This window comes from Macrosteles quadrilineatus, unplaced genomic scaffold (genome assembly GCF_028750875.1).
Source record: "Macrosteles quadrilineatus isolate MER2022 unplaced genomic scaffold, UCM_ALF_1.0 Scaffold_2__2_contigs__length_208266976, whole genome shotgun sequence".
Lineage (NCBI taxonomy): Eukaryota > Metazoa > Arthropoda > Insecta > Hemiptera > Cicadellidae > Macrosteles > Macrosteles quadrilineatus.
Window position 1 is genome coordinate 182,089,363 of NW_026542595.1, and position 24,637 is coordinate 182,113,999.

Below are 24,637 nucleotides of genomic sequence, written 5' to 3' on the forward strand. Positions count from 1 at the left end.
TAGGATCCAATTACCTACTTTTACTGATAGTAATTGTTGTGATACATACCATGTGTACACCTGTATGTAGCTTTAGCAAATCCACCACATGAATGACATCCTAATTGAGAACACTGATTAAATATCATTAGACAGATAAACCTTATCACCTCTTGTCTGAAATAAAGCACTTAATACAATCTTTTTTCAAGCAGTGTGTGCTTTTGATAAGCATGATCGTTTCCCTCTTGACAAAGCACCGGATGTCTTATCCGAGCTTCTTGAATATGAAATATATTTTGCCAAAAGTTGTAAAAAAAATTAAATAATGGACCTATAATGGAGGTACTTGATATTTTCTGTAATAGTGACGGGATTATATACATGGACTAATTAAAGGGTCAACACTATCACAATGGTAATTAATTTTAGAAATGTATTTAAAAAAAGATCTTCCATTACCGTAAGATAACGTCTCCATACGTGGGAAACTTATCTTAATAGTGGTACAAATATCACTGTCTTCAATATATGAATTGAAGGTGTCATTTGAAAATTCATTTATTACAAAACCTCTTTGACCGGCAAGCCATGACAAGGTCACATCGCAGTCACTAGGTCGACCACTATGTACTAGGCTATGGAACCGGTTGTTTCATATTAGATAATAGTCGGATTAATGCAACGGTTACATTAACAGCTCATTATATCTGGTGGTCAATGTGTCTGGCCTGGTTAATGAGTAGAGCAGACTTTAAGCCTTTCTCTGAAGAAACCGTTATAGTTAAAATATGTTTTTAATCAACATAAGAACAATGATTGTTGTAATTTAGAATGCGTTTTTAAACCGGTATTATTTTGTTATTGCTAATAGTTTACATAAATACAATTCCTACAAACTACATAAATTACCTAAGTCAAATTTGATCATAAATTTCAATTTCCTGACTAATATGACACTTAAACATCTGAAGAACCAGAATCCATAGAATTACAAAAATATAGTTTGAAGAAAATTGTTCAAGTTTTAACATTAAATTGAGATATTTTAGCTTGATATTACATGGTACATGATGTGTAAATATATAGAAGAAAATTACCAAAGAAGGGCAGAAGAGTCAATTATAGTATGCATACACGTTATTGACATAGATCACTTTGAAAGTGACAATTAATTAACGGTCTTATTTAGGAAATAAAAATGTCAATCTGTAGACATACATGGTTCTTAGAATAACTCTACACCAGTTGTAATATCGATTCCTTAAATATCATATCAGTGTGTTGCTACTTTAATGAATGAAATGAAATGAAATAATCAGTGTGTTGCTACTTTAAAAGAATGTTTAGAAAGTTTTAAAATAATGATCAACCTAAAATTGTTTTTGATATTAGACGATTCGCCTTCACATATTTTTCAATACAGATATCTGCAAGGTTAATGCGAACTACCTTTGGTTTCCTTCCAAGGTCAACACCTTTTCTATGACTGATATTTCACTATATTTTATTTTAAAATGTGTAAATATTAAGTATTTTGAACGCATAAACAACATGACAAATAAAACCAAAAATGTTCTTTTCATAATTATAATAGTTTTGTATAATATCTGGTAGGAGCTGCTTGTTTTAATACATATCTTACAAACATACACCGTGTCGTATTTTATCCTATCCATACATATCCATACATTTTGCATACTAATTTGATAGCACATGTCTGTGAAAGCATAACATAAGTCCAAAGAAATTCAAAGATTCGTTAAAAAACACTTATAAAAGAAAAACTTAAATTTTGTCAATTGGTTATAAACTGATAAAATCAATAACACGCTCATATTAAAAAAAATAACATTTTAATGCTCACTATAGAGCAAATTTTACCATTTAATTTCCTCCAATCGTTAAAATATTAAAAATTGTTAATTATTAGGTAAGAGGTTAGTTCGTTTTCTACAATAATAACGAGAAAAAATATTTAAATATTTTGTAAACAGGGTGATAAAGGCCAAATAAAACTTCATATCCCTTAGACGCAAAAGGAGGAACTATTAAAAGAATCCAAAAGCTTATGTCAATACAAGTAATACTAAATGATTTATCTAATTGTCTAGAGCTCTAATAACATAGCCTAGAAGAACCGAAGGAGCGTCCACTATTGTAGTGTTATCTCCACTGGAGGCGTGGCAGTGATAGCTTTGACCTTAGTGCATCTGCATCTAGAAGGTTGTGGTGTCGATGTGGTTGGTGGTGGTGGTGGTGGTAGTGCATTTGGTAGGCGAATGGCGGGGGAGGGGCTCCACAGAACTGATGAAATTCTCAACATATAAATAGACAACCAACGCCACTGCTATCATATTCGTGGTGTGACTCCAAACAACATGCAGGGATTAGTTCAGGTAATTATGGTTACACGTTAATCAACAAAATTGGTTGGTTGATTAAACTAATTGCCCGGTCGTTAATTAATTTTTGTAAGGGAGATTATATTTCAATTTATAAGAATTTCAAAGACAATCAAGTAGTAATTGTACGTTTAAACTCAAATATAAAAAATGTAAATATTTTTAAAATTCAAATATTTCCACTAATAGTTTGTCGTATTAAGTACCATCCAAATACGTATTTATGATAGTATACTGAGCATTTGCCTCGTAAGCCCGTGGTTCATTGCCTCTAAAACTGGTTTCTCATTTTGTTTTGAGGGTCTATTTTATTTTTGTTGCCAAAAGCTCGCATCTTATAAAAAATATACAAGTAATTACTTAATTTGTATTATATTGTTATTATATATATAGATGATATTAATATATAGGTCTTAAGCTTATCAAACTATAATATTTGTTTTTATAACGCTAGTCTCTGATGGTAGTTTTTTGTGAGATGGTGTCTGTACCGGGCGTAAACGTCACATATTGAAAGAGTTATAATCATCGATAGTCCGCCTTGTTTCACTTTTCGCAACCAGAAATTATACATCGTGTGCATATTAAATTTACTTGAATAACTATTTTTAACTAATTATCGATATTTGAAGCTTTTAATCTTTGTTAATTTACAAAGTGACATACTCTCATAAATAAAATTATTTTAAATGAGTCTAAAAACGCTTCTGATTAATTTGACTTTATAAAAAAAAAACATGTTTGAATTAAACGTTTATAAAATGAAAAGCCAACGTTTGTAAGCCAATATCTAATCTGCATAGAAAAAATATCTAACGTTTCCTAAAAGTATCTATATTTAAAATATCACCAAGCACTCACGCACTGAGCATTGCACGTTAGATTACATGTTGTTAAGCATTTCTAGTGTTAACATATATTGAACATTTTAATGAAATATAATCGTGCATAAACTAGATATCTCAAAACCTCTATTTTGCAGTTAATTATACCAAAAAACTTAAAATGAATATATTGATAGCTTTGGTGATTGTACTAGCTTAATTGCTACTGAATGCGTGAGAAAATCATGATAAGGCAATACCATCATTGTTTATACAATGACCTAATAACAAATTTGACCTATCAAATTGACCTGATCAATAATAATAATAAAATAAATCATCTGCCTTAGTTTTAATCTCTCTAAATACAGACTAGGCAGTTAACTGATTGGTTTCTAAAATTAATCTTTTTAAACCGTTGACACTTTCTTAAAGTCTACTCTCGACTATGTAGACTTAAGTAGGCCAATATACACAAACATAAATAATATCATATCTCAGAAATAGTAATATGAAAGTATATTAATCACAATAATTGTAGTTCGGTATTCCCAATCAGAAATCCGTATTTTTCTGAAATCTGTAGTTTTCAACAGCCAACGCAAGATATAAGTGAAATTTAAATGATGAACCTTGAAAATGTTTTTTTTTTGCCCAAACCACCATCGATTATCAATTCCCCGGAATCAACAGATGAAGTGAAAGCTCTCGGGGTCAGTGAGGCAAGAGTTCAACATTACCACCCAAACCATAAAGATATTCGTAAAAATGTCATAACCCGTGGGAGTGTAGAAGCTACGTAACTTGAAGGGCCTTGACAGGAAATTCGCGGGAACTTTGGCAATCGAATCCCGTTTAAGGCGCGAACCCGCCAAAAGATTTGGTTACAACCGTGATTGTGCAATGTTGTGAAGCTTGTATTGCGAGTTGTAGGCCACAGTAACTAGCAGACGATGGTTATGATGACACAAAACAGCTGATTACTAGTCACTGTGAAATGCATTCTGAGAGATTTGAATGACTGGTTTTACCGGTGTAGTAAACTTTATAAGCTTGCTTGGATGATTACTGATGATGTGGGTAGAAAATGACCATACTTTTTTCCATACAAACCATTCAACTCTCATTGATTTAATTATGTGTTAGTGCTTATTTAAACTATTTTTTCATTTACGTATTAATTATCATCTTTGTAGCCTGTGTTCAATATTATTACTACATTATTATTTAATCTATTAAGTGGACTATTAAATAAAATAATTAATTTATAGCTTAGTAATGCCATCCCTCATGATCAGAATCATTTCCAAATCAAATTTGAGAATGACGAATCACTATAATCTAAAATTTCTTGGATACACATTTTCCATTTGTGTATTTTAACATTTATAAAATAAAAAGATTGTTTTTATATTGACACCCATAGGAAAATTCATTTGTAAAATATCCAATTATAAACTTAGGTTTTAAAAGGAATTACGACATAAAAGACAACGTTAAGTAAGGTTACGAGTAACAAACAGTCAATCGAGATGCAATACTACAACCATTCTGGTGAACAAAGAACAAAACATTTTGTTAAAACTAAAACTATTAATACATCTAAAATTGATATAAGACACAATTTTAACGTTTTATGTATTTCAGGTGTGTTTGCTGGCGGTAATCGCTGTGGCCTCTGCGCTTCCTCAGGGCCAAAAACCCATCGCCATCATCAGGTCTGAGTCAGAGGGCCCTAACGCTGATGGATCTTACAGATTCCTGTGAGTGTTAATAGAGTGGTTAAAACATGTTCGTGCTTACATAGTTGAAACTTTAAATTGTTTCATGCAGCTGCATAAATTTAGCAATCATGTATAAATGCACTTGCAGCTTGTTTGTTTATGAAATGTCTATTAGAAATTTTAATTTATATGAAATCAGCCACAATTTGTAGATGCTTCAGAAATTAGACGATTAATACAATAATATCAATTCGTATCAAAACTAAATTTTAAACGTGGAAATTTTAAACCGTAAACCTAGTATTTGTCTTAAATTTAAAATAAAAAAACTTGTACATTACCAAATTAACAGTTAACAGTATTATAATGTACTGTATAATATAACTTATTATAAATTTACTCTAATCAAACAACTTTTATTTGTGTTAAGAGTAAACCTATTTAATATAGCACCACAAAGATTTTAAAATATAAATTAAGTCTTTTATAATGGTTTTGCACAACATGATGTTAGTATGCACAACATAAAAAATAAATTCCATTACCCTTCATTTTTACATCATACATATTACGTTGAAGGCTAGACCATCAGTGTAATATGTATTATTTAAATATTAAGGTGCTGTATGACATAACTTATAATTTTATTTAGCAAAAATAGAAACGAAACAAACCTATAATTATTATACTAAACGATATATATTAAATATCAACCAAATAGCCTTTCTCACGTTTCTAGGCCAGATAGAGAAATACTTCACTCTATAGCGAACTCGTTTTTCTGACTAAAAGTAATTCGCAAAGCTCAAACTGAAAACGTAATTTCTGTATTTAGGACAAATATTTGTATATGGTCACCTTAGTTTTAAAATGCAGGTCTGTTAATAAAATTACGCATTTAAGAGCGATGATAAGGCGTTTGTGCCAAACAAATTTTAAAGTCATGGATTGTTTAAACAAAAATATAATTTTACTATTTAATGTACAAAGGACAAAGGAGTGCGAAAATATAAAAAATATAAAGTTACACATTTGGTTGATAATAATACATTTTCAAATTAACCTTTATTTACTGTCATTGCGAAAAAGGTTTCCATGTGTGTTAGTTGCTGTCAGCTTTACAGGTAACTTTTAACAGATTTTGGTTAGATTTTTAAGAAAGCTATATTATTTGAAAAACGTTATGCACTATCATTATTTCATTTTGGTATACCCACCTTTGCACACCTCTAGGCACAATCTAAGTTCAGTCAATACCATAGTTGCATCGGCCAACACCTACAGGGCGTAACGTAAAGATATATTTGTTTCACAACACGCTGGCATTTACCTTTATGAACGGGTTCATGTGTCAAGTTGGGTAAGAGGTCGGGGTCTTCTTGGTTTAAAATGGGCTACCCTTTGACCTCTCATCCAGTGACCCGCGGACTATCGTGGTTTGTGGTCATCGTTAACTGGCCTTCGTGATCGTGGCGAGTGCATTTGTTGTTTATAACAGAAACCAATAAACGTGCAGAGTGTATATAATGGTGCAAGTAACTTATTATTACACGTAGCTTGTTATTAGATGTTGAAGAATGAAGAAATAGCTTAAGAAGTTACCCATAGAAATTACAAGTGATTAGCTTTCAATTTATGGAATTAAACTAATTTTATTAAATTTATAAATCTTGAAAACTAGTTATAGATTCAAGATTCAAGATTTATTTCGGCCATTTAGATGTTTAAAATAGGCTTTGTATAAATTATGGACTTAAATTAATATTTCAGTATTTTCTTAAAAGATAAAACATAAAAATATTCCACTGCAAACTAAACCAACAGCATTTCTGTCAAAATGTCACACAGCAAACCATGCAAAAATATATATAAATATATATAAATAGTACCAAGACAAACAACATCAGAGATATTACATAGTTTTACATTTTCAATATCCTGCTTACACGCATCTATTCAAAGCTATTTTGCACCATAGCGAACAAAAGTTTCGATCAATGTTTACTACTGACTGTGATGAATCCTTTGTAGACTTTGGTAACTATAGTTGCTAAAATAGCTAATAGTTAAATCAATATTAAGGTGACAGATTTTTTATATGTACGCCAGTGATGAGATTTTAGATGAAGCCAAAATAGATTTTCTTACTTTGAAGTTTTTCTTAAGTTTAAGTTTCGGTTTAAGGAAATGCAGACATTTTCCTTACAGTTAGTGAAAGATTTGTTTTATAACGTTTTGAAATCCTAAATCTGATTTTATGGTGAGAGTAGAGCATAAAAATACTACACAAACCTAGCTAATTGTCAAAAAAAGCGCAACTAGAAGTGTTGCGTAGTAGTCAAAACCAACAACCTATCACAACTTCGTAAAAACTTGTTTTTAAATCATCGTGATAGAAAATTCATTCAATAAACCTCAATTTCCTAAGTTGAGTATGTAATATTATTTCATCTTTCATATATATATATTTTTATCATTTCATTAGTTTATTAATAATTTGTTCACCTATCTCATCCCGAATTTTGCGTTATGCATCTTACAACATAGCATATATTTATTTCATTGATAAACACATAAACCATGGAGAAGTTTTGTTAAGAAAACTAACAATGTTTCTTTCCAGGTATGAAACTGAGAACGGCATCCGAGGAGAAGAGTCCGGCCAGCTGTTGAACGCTGGGGCTGAAAACGAAGCCATCAGTGTCCAGGGCTCAAACAGCTACACATCTCCCGAGGGACAGGTAAATAATACTTTAGTCAAAATATGAAAAATATCATCTTCAAAAAACAGGATGATTATATTAGTGGCTAGACTACGGGACTTCTGCCCTGGAGACTTGGACTACTGATCTTGCCAATCAATCACCCATAGCTTGACCTGTGTAATGATAAAGTCCCTCAACCCAAGTATTTAGAGCCTAGTTTAACATAAATCCATATAAAAAGATAAGAAATTTAATATAAAGGATAGGTTATACGTAAAAAACCTTTTCGGGGTTGAAAAGCTTTTCGCTAACAACCTTTTAAATATTTAATTAGCTTCAAGAAATCGGATTAATATTCAACCTCAGATAGTATAGTAACGAGCGGTGCATTAATGTAAAAAAAAAACCTTTGGGGGGTTCAGGCGATAGATATAATCGAAAAAGCTGTTTATACAATTAACTATTTATATAGCTAAATATTTATTTAACTATTTATTTATTTGGCGTTTGATTATTATGATACTTAGACTTTTAGAGTGAAACGTATTACAGCCTTTAGGGTTTATACGGTAGATGAAGAAGAAGTAGTGACTGTTATCAAATAACATTTGTAACACAATATCCAAACAACGATACTAGATTATTATAAGTTCATTAGTTATGATTAGTTTCAATACCAATTTGTGTTATCCAAAATGTTCATCAAAACAGCTGTATTCTCCACAACTGTTGTCCACAGTTACTCCAAATCTTCATCAAGATTATTTAATAATTATGTTACCTATAAAATTACTTTTACAGGTGATCAACCTGGTCTACACCGCCGGAGAGCAGGGCTTCGCCCCTCAGGGTGACCATCTCCCCACTCCCCCACCAATCCCACCAGCAATCCAGAGAGCTCTGGAGTACATCGCCGCTCACCCACCCCCACCAGAGACCCCTGGCCAAAGGTAACCGAAATAACTACCCCGTCAAATATTCCTAGATAAATACTCTCGACAATGTATTAACTAATAAATTTATAATATAATAGGTATTAATAAAACACAATCATGTTATTAACCTTTAAACCACATGCTGTAAACATAATAAACGAGGGTTGAGAGCCTATTTCGTGCATTATTGCAGTTATATCTAGTATTCTGGGTTAACTCTGAGAAGTAGTCTTCTTAAGGTGTCAGTTCTCGTTCGTGTAGATCAGTTATGTTTGATCGACAATCTAGAACTTGCATTTTGAGGCCGGAAAAGACTCTTCAGAGTCACTCGGAAGTGATAGATTCTTAAAATACTTTTATTATATTTAAAACGCTATTAAATACTTCTTTCTGAGGTAGACAGGTCAAACGGAGAGATGTTAAGACTGTACCGAAGGTAGTTCCTTAATCATGCCATTATATTAATCAAATTAACAAAATAACAATCAAACAAAATTTGCACTTTTTTAGTAATATACATTCTTTAACGAGTCTCAAAAGATGAGAACTATTTAAAAATTGAAATTTCCCTAAACGAAAAGTTATATATTGCACTTAATTTAATTGTTTAACCCCTAATCTTAAAAAAAAAAAAAAATTAAATTGATGTTTTGTGGGCATAGCTTTTTCTTTTTATTTATACCATGCTATGAAGGCATTATTAAGGGATAATTATTTTACAACAACCATTTTAAATTATGCCTAAATTTAGTCTGATCGTAAATATTAAATAACCCTTCATTTTAACAAGAATTAGTGATTAGAGTATATTATGCTGTATAGTGCCATATGTAGTATAGTAAATGATATTTGAAACACTGTAGGTCGGTGTTTAAATATTATTTATCACCAACGACTTTTTCCCTATGTGATAATGGGGCCCCCTTTAAGGTGTAAGTCTACTGTATATGTATCTAGAAAAAACTCAAATGATAGAAGGTAGCTTGTATTTGAGAAACGGTTAACCTTAAATCCATACGCTCATGATATATAAATGTCATTAGTAACTAATAATCTGTGTGTTTTCAGGTACTAGACACACATCTCCTCCATTCAGCATCCGACGCTCTGTGATATAGTGTACATAGAGTCATTCCTGGACACCCAACCATACACCATACACAGTTACCATTCTTCAACTTTCATCTTGCCCGCGCCCAAATGTGTTGTCTATTTTGTAATTAAATATTTAATTTTCTACCAAAATCAATCATTGTGTTTTTCGTTATCACAAATCCCAGCTCGGTCTAAGACAACTCACTTTGTATTATGCAAATTAATCTGTTTTACAGTATTATAGAATTATTATAAATGATGCTCCACAGTTTTATATTTGCATATTAAAACCATTAGATGAGAACTCTACAGAGTAGTACAAAGGTATGTACTTCTTTTAGTGAAGAAGTATGCATAAGCTATTTACGTGTGGTTTCCATGATACTTACATTCATATAATTTTATTATGATATCGCACAAGCTTTCATAAATATTAAAAAAAGTTATCACTTGCACCTAATAGTAAATTATGTAATTTTGAATGGATATACCATCTATACTACAGTATTCAACTGGACTATGCTAATAAAGAAGTACTGGTGTCACCAATCATAATCAAATAAAGCTAGGAGATATCTAAAACATGAATTTATTGCTAGTAAATAATATTAATCAAATTTCACTTGATGATTGGGAGTAAAATCAATTAAATATGTAGCTAACAATTGATTAGCAAAGATGTTTGTAATGAATTTACATCAACATCCATGCTCAGATTAATGTCGATAAAGGCGCTAAAGCTTTAACCATCTAACTTGTACCATGTTACTGTAATAACATGTTTTGGATAGCTTTTTAGTTTATTTGTTTAGTAAACATACAATAAACGGGTAATAATTTATTCTTCTTAGGTATAACATGTAAGATATTGATTTGTTATTTGTAACAAGTTAGACTACCTTCCAAACATTACTTAAATATTTCTCTTACATAAATGACTTTTTTTCTGGCTAATTTTAAAATTCAAGTACCATGATATAGAGGTAAATTTTTCATCAATGTTCAAGTTACCTTAATTAAGCAAGCTTTAGCCATTAATGTTAGCGAAAATAGGAGAAAATGATGGTACCAGCATACACAGATTCTACTTCAATACCTGTGTAATATATTTGGTTTAACTCTCATACATATTTGTCCTTACTCTGTGCCTCTTCTTTCTCACCTCCTGCCAAAACATCTCTTTCCCTCCATTTCGACACTCGTACCATCCTTCCCAGCATTTCCTTCGTACTTGAGAGATACACGTTTGGCATCCTCAACAATTACTGTGGAAAGTAAAAGGAGTATTATTATCACACAACGGGTAGGTCAAGGTATACCCAAGGTCCAGGATGTGCTGGGAGTCTCGGCTGCGCCCCTCTGGCTTGGAGCTGGACAAGGTTGAGGGACTACGTAGTCGGATCATGATCATAGGAGTGCCACACGGGTTTAGTTAAGTAGTAGTGTGTATTTTCCATGCAAATCAGGCAATTTGCTGACCTAGTGTTCATCTCAGGTCATTGCTGTTTGGAAGCTATGGATCAAACCCAACCAATCAACATAGGAGTCCGGATACTAATTGATTACTGCGATGATCAAGAAAATACCTCAAGCTGTAGATCTATCAAAAAAAGTTTCATAACTGTAAATAGAGAACGGTGTATTTTATTGGAAACCCCAGCCACAGAAAGTAATCTTAGTTTTGTCATAGATTGACGAGTTACTACACCAAAAGTGTTCCACATTTCTTTGACTCAAAGTTCTAGTGATTGAAACGCTTCTACGGTTGAGTTTATTTTTCTTGGTCCAAGTTTAAATTTCACTAATAATCAATGGCAAGTCACTGATAACATCATGTCCTAGTGGACTGGGCGCTATATTTAGATGTAAACAAGTAAAATCATATACAAGGTACTCAACTTGGTTATGTAGATCGCCTATTTATTAGAGATGTCCATCTTACAAAAATAACAATATTACATTCTAAAGTAAATAATAAGTTTAAAAAATTTGCACTATTGTTAAATCATTTGACTATTATTACTGCCACGAATAATCTATTAAAGTGTATCATCTAATATTGAGGATGGGTTTTAATATCTTCTCCTTGAACTATTTATCTTTGCATATACAGCAATTTTTTAGAGTTTACTTTAAAAATTATAAAATATATCCCTAATATAGGGTCATTATGTTGTAGAGACGGACAGGTGCTGCAGTCTAGTGGGCGATTGGGAGAATGACTTCAAACTAATGTAGCATCAACAATCTGTGTTATATTTGTTGGAAACCTAGATAAATCATTGTACTGAAGAGTATTGAATAATATGTTTCATTTTAATTTGATTTGCATTTTTCCGTAATAAAATTCTTTAATTATAATTGACTTCTACTAAGAAACCAAAATTATGTTTTGTAAATTAATCAGTAGCCTGCATTCAAAATATTGAAACTCAAGTGCAAGTTTTTCAAGTGCAACATGCATAAGGCGTTTACTTAACTAGGCGTTAATGTAATATAGCATGCTTGTACTTTAAATACATGTCAAGCTAATCTTTAAAAGCACGTAGTCGTTAATAGTTGCATAATATTTAGTAACTTTAAAAAGTGAAACATTTATGTTAAAGAGAAAATACTATCCAAACACTTTTAGTTATTATTATTATTATATAGTTATTATATTATTATTATTATTATATTTAGTTATTATTATATATTTGTATTTTCTATTCAATTGGCTTTTTCGTTATTTTGTAAAGAAAAGGTCAAAATCCTTGTCTCGTTACCATAAAACACCATATTTGTTAAATGGTATCATAAATCCATATAGTCCAGTCATTTTAGGGAGAAATACCCTTCTATCTGGAAATATTTCCCTAAATGGTGAAACTCTGCATGTGCAGTACTAGTACCTAGTAACAACATATATAAATCAACACCCGTGCATGCTGTAATACGGCCACCATCTTGAAAAATGACTGCCTATTTTAACTTTTTTTTACTATATTCTACAAACCGTTGTAAATACAGATATTTCACAATACAAAAGTTGAAGAACATAAAAGATAAATATTTATTGTAACGACAACATTTGCCTTATCTGTAACGGTTATTGAGAAACAGTTTAAATAATATTACATTTTAAATCCCCTGTGTTATTCTTATGGAGAATAAGAAAGCTGATGCAGTTTGCTTTTTTGTGGATATATTTCGATAACACTTTACCAATTTATTAATACAGTATGCTATTAATATTTTGATGAAAAAAACGTTTCATAACCTTTCCTGTAAGATCATAAGATTTGACAGCGAGCAATAGAAAAAAATCACATTTCAAAAATTCTACCATAGAGTTGGAAATGATAATGACTGGCACATGTCCTTGTTTTTCTTTGGTCTGCTATTGACTTGTGTTCTTAACTTTTACATCGGAATGTGACATCAAAATCACTGTTGGTTGGTTGTATATTTATCTTCATAAGTATATGTGAGTATATTTTGATGAAGTCTAAGTTTATGTCCTTGGACAAATAGACAAGAGGTGGTCACAAGACGACATCAGGTAACCTAACCTTATTTTATGTCAAATTTTTGGTCCAGAAACACCACTACAATAAAAATGAAATGTAAAAAAGGTTGAAAACCGGGTTTAACACAAAATAGACTTCACCTTAGACATCATCAAAATAGAATCACCTATACTTAAAAATATGAAAATACAACAAACCAACAGTGACCGTAACTTAACTATCATGTAATCTTAGGATATAGTATATTTTTTTTAGTTTGAGTCCCAATGTCCTTATAAACCTTACAATGTTCTTAACCATTTAAGAAACCTGTTTTACGATTTCATTTTACGTAAACCATTACACTCTTTGATGAGCTTGCGATAAAGATTGACTCTTCTAAGCAATATGAATAGACACTTTAATATTTCAGACAAAAAAGATGTTCTTTAGATTGATATTGTCCTTGAACCATGACCTTTGTCTTGTGACCAGAGCATCTGCCAGGAACCGGTCGAGATTCACAAAGCAGGTGCTGTGAAGGCGGGAGTCTTTATCGTAGACATGTTCAGAGTACACTGGACATGATATAGTACATTTGAACCCGCATCTTTGCAGGATTACTAATCTGAATAGTCTTTCCTCTTCGTTGGTGGAGTTCCATCAAAGCCATTTTTATGTTACAAGACCCCGTTAATTATAAAAAACTTGTAATGTATCCGTTTAAGGTAAGAGGGTAAAATGTGTAGCGAAATTGAATATTATTATCCATGAAAACCATTATTGTGATATCGAGGAAGTATTTTTCGTCTATTTTAATTCATTTACTTGTAATTTCTATTCACAGTATTTTTTGTGCCTTTTTTATGTCTCTCTCAATTTCTTAGATTGCAATGACTAATAATGTAATACTGATATTCCCATTCAAGCTCAACTTCCAATTTACCTTTTCATTATTCATTGTTATTTCAAAGATTTATGGGAAGAAAAAGTTATATTAACCGAGAGAATAGTTTAATAACCAGCTGTGCTTTGGTGTAGCCTTTACAAACAAAACAAGGAATAATATTATGTAATCTAAATAACAATTATTTGGGAAACAAGTTAGATTATGTGTCAGGACCATGTGAATATTCTACTTCTACAGTTGGAATGGTTTAGGTTTGATATGTATGAATAATTTTAATTTGCCAGTTAACATAAAAAGAGGGAAAATAGCAGTTTTATTTCAAATAGACTATTAAACATTTTTGTAAGTTATAGAGTAATCAAAAACATATCACAACATAATGCAATTGGACAGAAAAAGCAGCAGTGATAGTAAATACCCCCACCGCAGCAAGCCTGCAGAATAAGCGAATTTCCAATTGCCTGATTGGATTTACACTAAAATGTCTCCTTAAAAATATCGCATTTATTCCCTATTTAAATATAATCAGTTTAACACATACTTAGGTTTGCTGCAACAGTGGGGGGGGGGGTAAAAGTGTTTTTTTTATGTAAAATGTTAATAGTTAGTAAGAAATAAAAACATTTTCCAAATTTGGGCAAAATATGTTAATAAACAAGCAAACTACAACAGTTTACTTATTATCCATAAGAATAACATGGGAATTTTAAATTTTTTTTTTTTTAATTTTCTCCGTAACCATTAGGCGCATTATAACGTTTCAATATACTAAATTATTTGTTTTTTTAAGCTCTACAAAATCGTTTGGAAAGAAATTGCGAAATTTTATGTTTTTTAAGTCAAAATGGGAAAAACCCATTTTTACTTCATAAAAGCCCCCATGAACCCCCGTTCCCATGGTCCAATCATGCTGGTTCGCGAACTCGTTCGAATAAACGCAAGTTTACCTGTTTGTACCAAATTTAATCGAAATCGGATCATTTTTGCTCGAGTTATCGCGCTAACGGACACACACACACACACACACACACACATATATATATATATATCTTACTAATATTATAAATGTGAAAGTTTGTTTGTTTGTTTGTGTGTTTGAAGTTCAATCACACATAAACCACTGGACGGATTGGGCTGAAATTTGGCATGATGATATCTTACATTACCGATTAACATATAGACATATTCTTATCTCAAAAATCCTTTCGGGCTCCGCCCCAGTGACTCTGTAGTTCCCCATGTTAACCTTACGAGTATTCATATTTAAAGGGAATTAAAGAATTTAGTCAGCTGTTTCAACTAAAAAAGTTGGTTCTATGATACGGAAAAGCATTTAAAAGTTTTAAGATTTACCAACAGGGTGCAGCACTATATTTTTTTGCATTTATGAAAACAGCTAATTTGAACCAAGCAGCAACAAAAAACTGATGATGATGGTGATTCGCAATGAAAACTGTCAAAGGATTGTTTACAGTTATGTTTATGTTTTTCATTTCATGAATAATTTGTGATATTTTGCGAATTGTTGATAATTTTTTTCTCTATTGTTTAGGTGAAGTGGTAGAACATTATGGCTATGGTAGATGTGTAATACTATAGAATACTGTAAATAAAAAAAAAACAAATTTTATCAAACTGTGTCCTCCCTTATTGCAAACGCAAAGCTTGAGTATAACTGCAAAGAGCATTTTATACTTATATTCCAACCCCGTAATGGATTATTCCCTATAAGGGAATTTCGCTTTAACTGTTTATATATTTTAATTTTCCTGACTGGCTGGTTTAGATATTTTTCTAACGATCAATCTGTGACAAATTCAATTTCGTTTGCTAACTGTTAGATGTTGTGTTAGATGTTGTTTATAGTGTCACTAATTTATTCAGATTTATTAAACTATTTTTTAAATTAGTTTCCATGTACAAGAAGAGTTTTATCTTTATACAACAACATGTACCAGCTGCCACAATTATCCAGCTGTCTTAAATGGGTCATCCATATACTCAGCTGGTAATATATTATTTTTGAACTGAATAGTCTTCTAAATGGGTTTTCGCTTCACTTAAAACTGAATAAACCTACTCAGGAACAGTAGCATACTTGATCTCCATCCACCCTGTTGGCATTTCCCTATATCACATGCTTTGACGAATAACCAACAAAAAACCTTAAAATATGATATTAGTTTGTAATATACAGGGTGTCCGGTCATAAGTGTTAAATACAATTTTGCATTAAACTACATGGTAATGGTGACAGAATGTCGCAAATTTGAGGTTCCCAACTTCAATAGTTAGAGGATAAAAAATAAATTAAGATTTTTCAAAAATTATTGTAGTTGTTATGAAAAAGGTTATTTTACTCTGTTAAAAATGCACTTACTGTCAATTTCAATGTCATTTTCAGAATCCTCACAAAATTTTAAATAGATATAAACTATATCTACTATATCACTTAATCGTTGGGGTACGGAAAAATATTCTATTTAAAATTCTTTGTTAAACAAATTATTTTTATATCGACGAAAATGTAAATAACATTCAGCAATTTATTTCTCGGTTGTTGAGTTCCGGCGAGGTTATCAAATATGACTAAAAACTTCCTTATTTAACGGGCTTTACAATGATGTATAACAACATTTACCTACTGTAAAATCCATGGTGAATTTTACGCACTATTGTGAAAAATCACGGTCAAGCCAAAACAGATATTGTAAAAAATAATAAACTTTTACTTACTATTTTATGAGCTGACCACTGATGATGAGGGTGTGTATAATTTATGATTGACCAGACTACACTTGCATCAAACTAAAGAGTTTTTTAAGACTTTGGAAAATTTGTAATTAAAAAACACAACACATTAGTAAAAAACACAATACACACTTTAATTTAAATATGAAAGGATAGTTAACACATTAAACAAATCAATGACATACTTTGTCCGAAGCACAAATCACAGTTTGGGTGTAAAGTGCCCACCGTTTTCCCGCAAGCAGGCCTTAGCTCTTTTGCGGATTGCGCCAACTGTGACCTCATACGTCAATTTTCCCTTACTTTCCCAGCAGCCTCAAAGATTCTCTCCCGTAACTCAACTTCAGAGTTTACAACAGTTGAGTAAACTAGACTTTTCATGTAACCCCAAACAAAAAAATCTAACGGGCTCAAGTCTGGAGATCGAGGAGGCCATGTCACACTTCCTCCACGTCCAATCCATGTCGGGTAGTTTTGGGATAGCCACAACCGAACGCTTTCAGTAAAATGTGGTGGAGCACCATCCTGCTGAAATATGAATTCAGCTCTTTGTTGAGGATCAATTTCATCCAACAACTGAGGTAGAGAGTGCTGAAGAAAATCTAGATATAAATCACCGTTCAGATTTCCTTCGAAGATATGAGGACCAATTAACCGATCTCCAATCACACCTGCCCACACGTTGATCCCAAACCTTTTTTGAAAAGAAGCTTCTCTGGAGGCTTTTGGATTTTCATTATTCCAAAGATGCATGTTGTGAATATTTATCACACCTTCTCTGGTAAAACGGGATTCGTCAGTCCATAGTATTTTTTTAAGGAAGTGATATTCAACAATATCACGTTGAAGAAGCCAGCGGCAGAACTCCTTTCTGGATTCGAAGTCACGAGGCTCCAATCCTTGGACCTTTGTAAAATGATACGGATGGAAGTTATTGTCCTTTAACACTTTATGTACTTTCCACCGGGACATACTAGTTTCAAGGGCAAGCTGCCTAACACTAGTAGTAGGATTATCCATAACTCTCTGAATTACACCCTCTTCAGCTGCAACATCATGCACAGGTCCTACTTCTTTCTTCTTCTTCTCAACCGATCCTGTTTCCAGCAAACGTTGATGCACTCTAGTAAACACCTGAGTACTGGGGGTGGTGCGATCAGGATACCGATTCTGGTACTCTCTCTGAGCAGCCGACGCATTACCGTTACACAAACCATAAATAAAATGCATTTCAACATACTCCCGAATCGAAGACATAGTTGACCGATTACTGTCCACATATGACTGATAGATCTTTTTAAAATATGACTACTGGTTCACTTGGTTTTCTTATCGCTTGGATAATGTTATCAGTAAAATACCTGAATCTATTGACTAAATCCATTCAACAAGATAGAAATTCCGGGAGATAATTTAAACCTTATATGAAAAATATACGATAACCGTAACTTTATCACAAAAACATTTTACTACTATGTTTCTTGTCTTAGCTTGGTAGTTATAAACAAAGCGTTGCATGCGAGAAAAAATCAAATTATTTGTTGCCTGCACTTAAATGTATTATTCTTCACAATAGATTTTCTTTGCCCTACCATGTTTTTTTCACAATAATGATCGAATTACATTAGGAAATTTGAAATACGGTAAAAACTATTATACACCATTGTAAAGCCCTTTAAATAAGGAAGTTTTTAGTCATATTTGATAACCTCGCCGGAACTCAACAACCGAGAAATAAATGTTTCCAAAAACAAATATCAAGGAAACAATTGTGAAAGCTAAGGAGCAAAACTTAAGTTGATTTGCCAATGGTTTTAGAATCTGACGTATTAATTATCAATGAATAATTTTATTTACTATTGACGCATTCTTTTCGTGATGAAAAAATTATATAGTATTAATTTTTTTAAGCAGTTTCGTAAAATTGAGAAACTTAAGTGCATTTGAACGCTGCTTTTGTTTACAGTAAAATGCCAACAAAAACGTAAGTCTCATGAGTTTTCCAACTATTGTCACGGAGGCCAATCATTATTTACTTTTAAACGCCTAACCTCAGAACTTTGAAAGCTTGCGGGGCTAAGCTAAATAGATCAAAGATAGGTAAATAGGTAAATAGATCAAAGATTTCTGATTTGTGATTTCTGATTTTTGATTTCCGATTAAGATTTACAATATCAAATATCCGACATCCAATATCCGATTTCCGATTTTATATGCAAAGGTAAATAGTTAATTTTCCCATCCCGCCATGGAGACTAATCAATATTTACTTTTGGAAACCTCACCTCAAAACATTGGATGTCGACAGAGTGTAGACCGAGGGGATCTTAAAGATGTCAATAATAGGCCTATGACATTCCTGAATAAATGGACCATTTTTGTAATTAATTTTGGCTATACTATTATAATGGTTTATTAACTACATCAAAAATAACTCAAATTTATTTTCTTCACTATTGTTTTGTTCGTGTATTCCTACTCCAATGGTATAGTTGTAAGGATGTTCCAAGCAATGTTTTTCTTAGTACCCATCGATGGCCATTTGTTAGTTAGCACCACTGATTGAAACTCTAATAAAAATGGCATTCGTTTCCAGAATATTTTCCACTCGGGCTCGAACTAGAAGCTTTGAAACTCTGAAACTCGAAAAAATTGGAAAGAGGTATAACACTAGACTACCCCTTATTGTTCCAGTAGTACACTGACATTGTGCCTGAACTAGGTCTATGCTCGAATCCTACCTACAGGTACATTTTTAGTATACTAGAGTAACGGAAACTGTGAACCCTTGTTGATTGATTGCCAAGTCACCTGTTTGACGTAAGAGTGGTCTGATATCGTAGATAGACCCGGTCCTGACCTTGACCCTGAGGTCACCCAGAATCGTTAGGCCGTACTTCTTTTAAAATTATGATTCTACCTTTGTCCCCTCCTACTTGAGCGGTTTTTTGTAACGTATAAATACTTCAAGGAGCGACATCTCCGGGCAACCGAGATATTCGCATCGCTTCCACCATGTTGGCTGTGGTAAGTGGTCTCTGACTTAACTGTAGCAGATACTATAGGTTAGGTTAGGTTAGGTTAGGTTTAATCATGCTATGCCTTCTAGTTGTTCGTCCTTCATTAGGTGCATTATCATTGAATTGAAATGTAAGGAGATAATGTTAAATGTCTTTTATAAAATACCATATAGGTAACTTGTTAAAGTTTTAATAGCCAATATATCGTTAATAAAGTACCACAGTCTTCATAAAATATTTTAAATTGATAAGTTATTAAAACATTCAAAAATACCAAAAAAGTACACCATAGTTTATAAGAGATAAAGAATCTGTAATGTAGTTGGATGTTTTTCAGTTTTTGTAGTATTTTCTTCAAAAATGTAATCTTTTATGACAACACTTTGTTGGATATTCTCATTCTACGTGCTTGCTTTGTCAATTATTGTAATGACGATCGTCAAAATCATAATTTAAACATTCTACCTTTATCAGGTAGAACATACTATGTGCCTCGATTGGGACCGATTTTGTCTATTAATTTTATTGAAATCGACCCATTTTATTATAAATACACTTAAGAATCTTTTCTTGCAAGATAGTGTAACTTCAGTTGCCATTCCATATTTATGATTTGTATTTTGCAAGATGGACTGTATTAATAAAGATTATTTTAATTATTCGTAATACATATTGTATTTTTATATAGACAAATAAATACAGATAAATTTACTGTTTATTTATAGTGAGCAATACAATATAGTTGTTGTTTGGCCAGTTAGGCCTACCAAAAATCATGTTATATAATCCAGTTACATAATCGATGCGTTGATCATTTTGCATTCGGTAAACCTCATTGGTCAGATGAAATTACAGTGATGTTAGGAACACAACATTGAAATCTAGCCTATTTATGTACTGTTTTAAAAAAGGGCTAACTAAGGTTAATGTTATGTACTGTCCATTATTAGAGTTTTTAAGCTTACTATTATATCTTCCCCAGATTTGCTTGTCCCTGCTAGTCGCAGCATCCGCCGCCCCAGCTCCACAGAAGGTCCAGGAGTCCGAGCCTCAGGCCCGCTCGGCAGCCCAGGCCTTCGTCTTGGGAGGTAACGTCTACTGGCTACTAGATTAAGATCCACTATTTTATTTAAGCTTCAATGTCTAAGAAACTTCCTTAATACGTGTATACTGTATACGTTACTAAATATGATCTATACCAATATGTTGACTAACGATTTAGTTTTGAAAACACTTTATACATTTTATAATTTCGGTATTTTTGGTAATGGTAAACATATTCAAATAAATAAAAATAATTATTTGCGAAAAAAATAACTATATTAATAGTTATGATGGTTAAAATACTGCTTCACATTACATGCAAAGTTTGCTGAGTAATTCATGTAAAAACACACAGTCCAACCCAGCTGATGTTGAATCAACCAATTATTAAATGAACTATAAAATAAAATACATTTTACTATCAGATCTACGTTACATTGTATAATGACATTGATTGCAAGAATTCTTAATTTAGAAAATAAGTAAAAATATGACTGGCACATTTAAATCCTCTGGTTGCTAAATAATACATTATTAAATAAACTACTACAAGTAAATAAGTTTTGAAATCAGAACCAAAATATTAGCTTATTTGAGACGATGCCAACAATACTACTGTACATTTCTACCAAGGCAAATATGTAATAAACTGGAACTCATTAATGTTTTGAGTTAAGCTAAACGTAGATAATTTTGATTGTCAACGTTATTTTAGTAATTGTATCAAAGGTTTTCTTGAACTTGATAATCGTTTTCGTAGGCGCCCAGGGTGCTCAACAGATCCCCGCTGGTGCCCAGATTGTGTACCTGCAGGGTTATGGAGGACAGTACGCTTCAGCCCCGGCCCAGGGCCAACAGCTCGCCTACATCCTAGCATCCCCTCAGGCACAGGAATACCAGGTACACAACTTTTGTACATATTTAAATTGATATATTATGAGGTTTTTATTTTTCACACTTTGCATGTACCTGTGGATTTCAGAGAAAAACGTTAGTTTATCACATTTACCATTGATTGAATATACTCAAGAAGTAATAAGAAACATTGATCTTATTTGTATAATTTGTTAAAAATTAAAAAAAGTAATCGAATTGACTATCTTACAGGTCTTGTAAATAGTTGTTCAAAATTAAAAACTTTATGTATTGACTAAATGTTCAGTCGAAAGTATTGAAATCTAAAAAAATACAAATAAAAAATTATTTCTCCATTTTTTACTGGTATTCTAAGAGGTTGCATTTAATATTTTGAACATCTGATTCAGCAATGTATTACATTTACCACATTACAAATTTACTTTTTCCAGTACACGACACAGCAGTTCACTCAACCTCAGCAAGTTCAGGTCAAGTTCAGCCAGCCCCAGCCCCAGGTGCAGCTTCAACAGGTGGAGTACAAAGCCCCTGAGATCAAAACCAAGGTGTTCGCCGCCCCCGCCCCACCTGCACCACCCGCCCCCGTAGTCAAGCAGTACAACGTGCATGAGAACCAGGTCCCCACATGGGCCATTATCAGGCAAAGCCTGGACGACAACTTTGACGGCAGCTTCGCTTACGAGTAAGTTCTTACTCGGGATAATACAGGGGTTAGCATGACTTAGACAAGATTTGCACACTATAATTTTTGCGCATTTTCTCGACAGAATTTACAAAGCTGGCTAAAAAGGATTATTTCGTAGGGGTATGGTCTTCTTCTACTTTTATAACTCCGTTGCCTAATAATCAGTTACGTTAGAACAATTCGGATGACCATTAAATTCTGCAGTAATATCTACATGAGGTCATGTCAAAATGAAAAAAAAAAACATCTAATAGTTGCGCTCGGGGATAAGTAAAACACTTTTTGACTAATAATAGGAATTTTACCAGATTCTCATCTAGACAAATCAATTGATGTTTTCTGAAAACGTTTTATTACAAAAATATTTGAGAAAAACACTCAACACTTTTTAATTCTTATAACGAAACACTTAATATGCTAAAGAAAATCCTTTTCCATCTGCTACCTACAAATATTTTTAGAAGTATTAACCCTGTTAAGTTAGTTTCGCAACGTTATCATAACGGTACATCCCAAAAACCAAGTTATAATTAATTGACGGTGAAAGCTAAAACTCAAAGAATTTCATTTGTGTAACTACATACATAATGTATTTGTCAATTGTAATATCATCTTTACCTCATCAGTTGCACCTTAAATATGTAAAGAAAACCTATAACTTGTTCTCTCTGAATCATTGATTCGCGATCTTGAGGATTAAGACTGTCTGCGTCCCTTCTCAAATCTGTATCTCAGGTGTTTTACGACTCATATAACAATTTATCAGGTGGTTATTGTAGTTCCTTACATTCAACCCCTTAAGTTCATTTTCGTCCTCAGTTTCGAGACGGAGAACGGTATCGCCCTCCAAGCCACTGGTGGTGTCAAGCAGCTGAGTCCAAAGGAGCAGGCCCAGGTGATCCAGGGGCAGTACTCCTACACCGCCCCTGATGGTACAGTCATCACCACCTCCTACACAGCTGACGAGAACGGCTTCGTAGCTCACGGAGACCATCTGCCCCAGGTAAGATTAAACATACTGTAGAAAACTATAAAACCCCCATAGGTCCAAATACGAAACTAACATCTTATGCTGTTTTATAATACAAAGAAAGAGATATTTGGATGTCGTTTGATATGTCTCTTCTCACTTTTTAATTCGTCGGTAAATGTTTTAAGCACACTCTTTCAGTTTAAAATCTTCAAAGTTCGATTACATAGATTTACACAATACGTATCAACATTTCCTTTAGTAAGAATCACTATTTAAGTATTTAAGTTGAGGTAAGCTATTATTTTCAAATTAATATCACATTAAACATTTTGTGTGAGAAACAATCGGAATTTAAGAAAAAAATTGACCATTCAACAAATACAACGCAGAGTTAAACGATCTTTGTAAGCGGAGCCTTTCATAGAAAACACCATTACCGTGAACAAACAGAGTAAGAACAACAATGCTAAGGAGAAACAACAGACCCATATGATCAAGAGTTTTCATATTGTGACAACTATTGTAAATCTAAGTAAGTAGTAATTTGCTCATAATTTTTTAAACGGGATCATTTTAATAAATTAACATTTCTATCCAAATTATCAAATGGGGTAAATGGAAACTTGTTTACTTTCTTAAGTTTCAAGAACAATATAAATGATCATTTAAACCTCTAGGAGAGCAGCTTCCTTACATAATATTCACCACTATTCCAGAGAGGCATTTTCCATTGAATATAGTGTTTTTTCAAGTTGTTCAGCTATTTTATAAATAGTTGATATTTTCTTAAAAAATGTTTTATTTTTCTAGGCTCCTGCTGAACCCGAACTGCCACCGCTGATAGCCAAGAGTCTGGCCTACATCAGAAGTCTACCGCCTCAGCCTGAATATCAGCAGTAACCTAAAACTATGACGGCACTTAACCATTGTTCTGTTGTAAATATTTCTCAAGCAATAAACGTATGAAGCGTTGCAAACTGTTGTTTTATTGGCTAAGTTTACCTTGAATGAGTAATATACTATTGTTATTTAAGTAACTATCCAAAATATTTTGGTTTGATCTATTTTGATCTGTTTGAGTATATTTTTCTATTTAAAGTTTTGAATGTGAAGTTTTTTTTTTCTTAAAAAATTTCTTTAAAGTACGGTTGTTACATGAATAAGTTTTGTATAATTATAATATAAGCATATATTAAACTGATCAAAATATTCCGTCGTTCGTA

General features: G+C 32.4%; 2 protein-coding genes across 2 annotated transcripts; both read left to right on the plus strand.

Moving 5' to 3' along the window:
* Positions 1-2,269: 2,269 nt before the first annotated feature.
* On the plus strand, positions 2,270-9,821 carry LOC128985846 (endocuticle structural glycoprotein ABD-4-like). Its single transcript, XM_054405781.1, has 5 exons — positions 2,270-2,378; positions 4,856-4,971; positions 7,556-7,673; positions 8,439-8,587; positions 9,641-9,821. Exons 1-5 carry the CDS (start codon positions 2,361-2,363, stop codon positions 9,645-9,647), a joined length of 408 nt encoding a protein of 135 aa, XP_054261756.1. The 5' UTR covers positions 2,270-2,360; the 3' UTR covers positions 9,648-9,821.
* Positions 9,822-10,998: 1,177 nt separating this feature from the next.
* Positions 10,999-24,391, plus strand: LOC128985194 (uncharacterized). The gene is made up of 7 exons (XM_054404579.1): positions 10,999-11,059; positions 19,788-19,843; positions 20,819-20,924; positions 21,641-21,780; positions 22,188-22,438; positions 23,261-23,444; positions 24,225-24,391. The coding sequence occupies exons 1-7, from the start codon at positions 10,999-11,001 to the stop codon at positions 24,312-24,314; spliced, it is 888 nt and encodes a 295-aa protein (XP_054260554.1). The 3' UTR covers positions 24,315-24,391.
* Positions 24,392-24,637: the final 246 nt, after the last annotated feature.

Coding starts and splice junctions, on each gene's coding strand:
- LOC128985194 (XM_054404579.1), top strand. CDS start 10,999: ATGTGCTGGGAGTCTCGGCTGCGCCCCTCTGGCTTGGAGCTGGACAAG. Junction 11,060..19,787: donor GGACAAGGTTGAGGGACTAC/GTAGTCGGATCA, acceptor AAATACTTCAAG/GAGCGACATCTCCGGGCAAC. Junction 23,445..24,224: donor ACGGAGACCATCTGCCCCAG/GTAAGATTAAAC, acceptor TTATTTTTCTAG/GCTCCTGCTGAACCCGAACT.
- LOC128985846 (XM_054405781.1), top strand. Junction 4,972..7,555: donor GATGGATCTTACAGATTCCT/GTGAGTGTTAAT, acceptor GTTTCTTTCCAG/GTATGAAACTGAGAACGGCA. Junction 7,674..8,438: donor ACACATCTCCCGAGGGACAG/GTAAATAATACT, acceptor TTACTTTTACAG/GTGATCAACCTGGTCTACAC.